Source organism: Varanus komodoensis, unplaced genomic scaffold (genome assembly GCF_004798865.1).
Source record: "Varanus komodoensis strain SLA01 unplaced genomic scaffold, ASM479886v1 scaffold43, whole genome shotgun sequence".
Taxonomy (NCBI): domain Eukaryota; kingdom Metazoa; phylum Chordata; class Lepidosauria; order Squamata; family Varanidae; genus Varanus; species Varanus komodoensis.
The window spans coordinates 6719455-6725479 of record NW_025335985.1 but is presented as its reverse complement, the minus strand read 5'-3'; the positions used below and the strand labels follow the sequence as shown (position 1 = coordinate 6725479).

At 60.9% G+C, this 6025-nt stretch overlaps 1 protein-coding gene across 1 annotated transcript; it reads left to right on the top strand.

Moving 5' to 3' along the window:
• Positions 1-164: 164 nt before the first annotated feature.
• SIGMAR1 (sigma non-opioid intracellular receptor 1) lies at positions 165-4213 on the top strand (the record flags this gene model as incomplete). Its single annotated transcript, XM_044443869.1, has 3 exons — positions 165-414; positions 1157-1249; positions 1329-4213. Coding segments are annotated over 3 exons (570 nt in total), but the record flags the coding sequence as incomplete, so codon positions are not given.
• Positions 4214-6025: the final 1812 nt, after the last annotated feature.

Genomic DNA, 6025 nt, shown 5'->3' with positions numbered 1-6025 from the left:
AGAAGGCCAGCCCGGGGCCCAGCCCGGCGCGGGCGGGGGCGGCGGGCGGGCGGCGGGGCGCTGGCTGGCTGGCTGGCCCGGGGCCGGGAGGCGCTCCCGGGAGGCCGCGTGCGCGGGCGGCGCCGGCCGGGCCTCCGCCGCAGGAGCAGGAGCGCGGGGAGACGCCTCCCGCCGTGGGCCCGGCCCTGACCCCCCCTCCCTCCTCCCGCGCAGGCCTGGACCACGAGCTGGCCTTCTCCAAGATCATCGTGGAGCTGCGCAAGAGGCACCCGGGCCACGTGCTGCCGGACGAGGACCTGCAGTGGATCTTCGTCAACGCGGGCGGCTGGATGGGCTCCATGTGCCTGCTGCACGCCTCGCTCTCCGAGTACGTGCTGCTCTTCGGCACGGCCGTGGACACGGGCGGGCACTCGGGTGAGTCGCGCGGCGTGCTGCCCTGCGGCCCGCATCGCCCCCCCGCCGCGGCCCCGGAATCCACCCAGGCGGGCGGTCGTGGGAGAGGCGCCCTCTTTGCGCAGGGTATCCCCCGCCCGCTGAGGCTCCCCCTGGCTCGTTTGTTCTTTTGTTCATTGGCTTGGTTTCCGTACGAGCCAACCTCGAGCTCATAACAACATTCAAAGTGCGAATATGGAAGCTCGGAAACAGATTTGAATAGCTTTGATCGGCTTCAATCGGTGTGGGTAACCAATTTTTACTGTTCCACTATAGTGCCCTCTTCTTTCTCCTTCCTTTTTATATTGCTATTAGATGGTGCGCGCATAGATCAGAATGTCAGATTAATCATTCTGAATAGATATTAATAGTTGAACTGGCGAGGCGTTTGTCCCTTGACCAAGCCTGCATTCTTGTGCCGTGCCCTTTCCTTTCCCTCCGAGGATGTGCTCCTGCAGAAGGGCCAGTCCAAATGGGAATTACTGGAGCCTGTTGAGCGAGGAAAGGGAGGAAACTCCGTCGCCTGGCACATCCCGTCCTCCTGCCATTTCTTCCCAGGGATCCTTTTGCCCCCTAATCCCACAGCAGTGAGCAAGGCTGTCATTTTGGCATGGCCTTCGCCTCCGAAGGAAGGAGGAGGTAGCATCATTGCAGCAAACCTTGGTGACACTGGCACGAGGCCCTTGCTTCTTCCGGCGCTTTGATGCTTTTCCTTCCCTCACAGGCAGGTACTGGGCTGATATCTATGACACAGTCATTTCAGGAACCTTCCGGCAGTGGAAAGAAGGCACAACCAAGAGCGAGATCTATTACCCAGGTGAGTGATTTCCTTGCAGCTTCAGGGCTGTGTGGGGAAAGGGACGTGGCTAAACGGAGACGTCTTCCCGTCTGTGCAGGAGACACCATTGTCCACCGGTCAGGAGAGGCGACCTCCGTCCAGTGGAGTGCTGGGACGTGGATGGTGGAGTACGGCCGCGGCTTCATCCCCTCCACCCTCGCCTTCGCCCTGGCTGACACCATCTTCAGCACTCAGGACTTCCTCACGCTCTTCTACACCGTGCGCGTTTACGTCAAGGGGCTGCTCTTGGAGACCAACGCCTACTTCAGCGACTCAGGCCAGTGAGTGCTGCCACTCCTTGGCCGCTGCCGCACCTGCCCCCTTCTGAAGGGAGGGTGCTCCTCCCTGCATTCCCTCCCAGGAGGGTGCCCGCCCGCCCGCCTGCCTGCCTGCCCGCCCGCCCGCCTGCCTGCCTCCCCAGCTGTGTCTTGTCCCTGAGGGCCTGGTGAAACCTTTGTGCTCGCACGGATCTGGGAGCCTGTCTCCACAGCCAAGCAGGAATCCAGTAGGGCGGCATGATGTGATTCCAGATCGCTGTTTCTTAATAACGGAATGCTTCTCTCATGTATCCCTGGAAATAGATATCCGCTGTCTTTGCCATGCTCTGCCGGGTGATCACTGGGTGCCTCCTGGGAACAGGGAGACCAGGTGTCTTGGAGCCGTGCATAGGGAAGAAGAGGGAACATTCCCTGGACACGTTTACATGCCCTGCGTGTGACGGAGCCCCCAAAACCGCCGTCCGCTGGGCTCGGTCGCTGCACAGCCCCCGGCAGCAGGCGCTCCGGGCGGGTCCGAGTGGGGGCGCTTGGCCTGCCCAGGAAGGGACGGGAGGCTGAGCAGCTTGACTGCTTGGAGGACCCGCCCTTAAAGGGAGAGACGTGCGCTACTGTGGGGTGCAGACAAGCGCCACTTGCTAAATTCACATTCTGCCCCACCCTGTTTGAACCCAGCTGAATGTCTGGGGTCGGGCAGGGGTTGGCGGCTGTCTCCCTTCACTGAGCAATACCCGTGTCCGTGGGCCCAGCGATCAGCTTCTCCCGCACCCTTGGGTTTGACCCTCTTGGCGCACTCTGTGTGCCGGGCTCCCTCGGCGGTCCCTTCTTTTGGAGTGGCGCGCATCGCATTTCGCTCCCAGGAAGGAGCGTAGCCTTCTGCGCGCGAGCGATCCGCAGACCTGCCCTGTTGCCTCTGGAAAGCAGGTTTGCCTCCCGAGCTGTGCGCCTCCTGAGCCGCTCTGCGCAGGGGCAGCCCGGCTGCGAGGATCGCTGCCTGCCACGTGTGGGGGTCGCTCCCGGCCCGCGTTTGCCACACAATTTCCCACGTCTGTCTTAATGCCCTGGGAGGAGGCGACGCTGCCTTCCGCCCCTTGTTCCCCAGAAGGGGGTTGCGCCTTCTCCGAGGAGCCCGTCCCGTTTGATCGGAGAACAGTGGGGCCACCATCCCACGCCTTAACTTGGAGCCCCACGCGAGGGGCCTCCGCAGCTATGCACGTGTTCGTACCTAGAGATATACCTCCTCGTGTTGATGCTTCTGGCAGGATGCCAGCTGGGCACTGTTCCAGGGATGCTTTCCGATGGCGGCCTTTGCCTGGCGCAGCAGCGGCCCGGTTGGCTCGGCCCAGAAGCCATCCTTCCTCCTCCTCACAGGGCTGAGCCCAAGCGATGCCATTTCAAACTTGCCTCGAAATGCAGTGGGCAGGGCCCAAGCTCATGAATTATTCTGACCGGCAGGACTGGACTTCAGGGGGAGCAATTGCTGGCAGGGGCAGCGTCTTCTCCCCGCGGGGTTTTCCTTTGCTGCTGTTGCTTCTCTAGCAAGCGCAGCTTCCCCCACACTGCCAACTGGCGGCCTCCATTTTTCCCTCCAAATTCCCTGAGCGGAGCTGAGGGAAATGCCCGGGAAGAGCGGTGCGGGGCACCAGGCTGCCCCACGCTGCTTGTGCAGTGTTACTGTTCTTGACCAGTCGGTCTCCCTCTCCCCGCATGACCTCCAAATGGGGCCACGATCCAGGTCAGTTTTAGCCCAGCTCTGGTTCCTAAGGCTCCGAGTGATCTTGTCGCTCTGCCCTGGTTACTTTCTGTGGAGACCTAATAGCCAAATTCAGTCCTAGGGAACTGGTTCTGCTGCAGAACCCCTCATTCGCCCCAAACTAATCTTACCTGTTCCGTCTTCTCCCGCCCGCCCCCCAATACAATGCCCTGCGTAGCTCAGACGGCACTGCTGCCCCTTTCCACCCTTCCCCTCCCTAAACGCCTTTGAAACCAGGCCGGTCGCTTTTACGTCTCCCCGCTGGCACCTCCTCCAAGGACGGAGCCGTCCCGCGCGGCGCTTTGGAGGGCCGCATGCAGGGCCCCGCGTGCAGGTAGAAGCCGCCTCGTGTCTGGCAGGGAGCGACGATCGACTCGGCCTAGCAATACAATTCCTGTTCAGCCCGGAAGCGGAAGGGCGTGCTGCTGGAGTGGGATTATGCCAGGCAGCTGCGTACGAAGTGTCCCCTCACCTGAGCAGACCGCGTGGCCCTCACGGCCTGCACATCAGCAGGCCTCGGAGCCGGGAGGGGTGCCTCGCCGTCTCTCGCCTTGCTCTGGGCCTGAGCAGTCCTCTGGGCCAGAACGCGACGCCAGGCTGCAGAGGGGCGCCCCGTTCCCATCGCCGGACCTCCCAGCGTCCGCTAGCCCCTCGTCAGAGCATCCCCGTGGGCTGGCGTTTGCTCTTTGCTGTGGGCGGCCAGGAATCGCAAGTTCTTCACTGCAGTAGCCTTGTGAGTAACCATGAGCCAGGCCTGTAGCAAGTGCCTGGTTTTCGCCTCCCGTTGCTGCAAATGTGTCTCGTTGCACGTCGGAGCTTGGTCTTTTGTTTGCCAACCAGAGTTTGAGAATAAATCTGTGTGTGATTCTTCTGCGTGGGCAAAAGGAGAATACAGTGGACCATGGCTGGCCTTGGCTTTGTGTGTCTGTCCTTTTTTTCATACTGGTGGAACTTGATCGTCAGCTTATCTTGTGCAAACGGCTCGGTTTGTCTAGGGCAAAGTGCAAGCAGGGAGCATCTCTGTTTTTTCCAGAACGTTAGCCCAAGTTGTACTGTGCATGACACCCAGGTGGTCCCAGAATAGGCGACATACAGGTATGTGGGGGGGGGGCTCACACGGAGGTGGGTAGGGACCTGTTCTCCCCTGCAGAGGAAGGCAGGACGCGCTCCAACGGAGCAAGACTCAGGGAGCCAAGGTTCAAGGTGGATGAACATGAGGTACTACCACTCTATGCGACTCTGGTGCGCCCACAACTGGAGTATTGTGCTCACTTTTGGGCCCCTCATTACAGGAAGGATATAGCCAGGTTGGAGTCAGTGCAGCGCAGGGCCACAAGGTTGGTGGCCGGTTTGCAGGGGATGCCGTATGAGGCGAGACTGAGGGAACCGGGTCTCTTCAGCCTGGAGGAGAGGAGACTCAGAGGGGATCTGTTGGCAACATGCAGGTATGTGAGGGGGTGTCACACAGAGGTGGGTCATGACCTTTTTTTCCCTGCAGAGGAAGGCAGGACGCGCTCCAATGGAGCAAAGCTCAGAGCCAAGGTTCCATTTGGATGCCAGGAAGCACTTCCGGACAGTCGGGACCCCGAGGGTGTGGAATGGGCTTCCCCGGGAGGTGGTTGAGGCCCCATCGGTGCGCGTTTTCAAGGACAGGCTGGACATGCACATGGTGGGCATGTCGTGAGCAGAGCTGGGGGTCAGACTAGATGGCCCGGGAGGCCCCTTCTGGCTCACTCTGTTTCTATCTTCTGCCTGCAAGGGAGCAGGGATAACACAGCCCCAGGACAGTTAAATTGCTGACCGAACTCCTGTTGTTGGTACTCAAGCAGAATTAGAACATTCTCAACAAGGATGAAAGACGAGAGAAAGACATCTGAGCAGCTTGAGCAGAACAAGGTGGGGGAAAGCGCTGGTGGGCTGCAGATCCCAGCATTGCTCACTGGGCTTTTGAAGCCGTAAGCAGCTTCTTGGGCGCGGCTAAAAATGCTGGTCTTCGGGCGCTGAGCACACGGCGCGCGTGCCGCTTCAGGGATGCGAGAGCTCTCCTTGCGCCTGAAGTGGGCCAGCGGGGCGCCCCGTGAGCGTCTTGGAGGCAGAAGTCAACATTCGCACTTGCCCCAGAAGGTCGAGAGCGGCCTCCTCGACTGATCCCTGGCTTCCTACCTTTCTCACCCCCACACGTTCAGCCGCCCTTTCTAGAAGCCGCACGTCGGCCGAGAGCTGCCTTAGCTTGAAGGGGGACAGCATACCATCCCTGAGCAGAGCAGACAGGACTGAAGCCAGGGACTCTTCCTTCCGGCTGCCCCTCGCCGAGGGGGATGGAAGTCTCCTGGGCTGCATGTGAGCTCCCTGCCCAGCAACGGCGTGTCTCTCGGCTCGCCAGGCCTGGCTCCTGCATCTTCAGACGAGAGCCCCCCTTCCGGACCTCCCGGCCATCTTCAGAGGTGCAAAAGCTGCTCCGGGCCTAGAAGTGCCTCGCCGTGTGACGACTGGGAGCCGGCAGGCCGCTGCATTGCAGCTCCACCTGGGCGTTTATTTCTCTGCTCCTGTGGAAGAGGTGCCCTCAGACCACGGGGCCCGACCAGCTAATTCATCATGGGAAATCCACAAGCAGGGCATGAGCACAGCAGCAGTCTCCCACCCATGTTCCCCAGCAACTGGGGAACATGGGCAAACATACTGAAGTTAACAGCCATCAGGTGGTAGCCGCGGATAGCCTTCCCCATA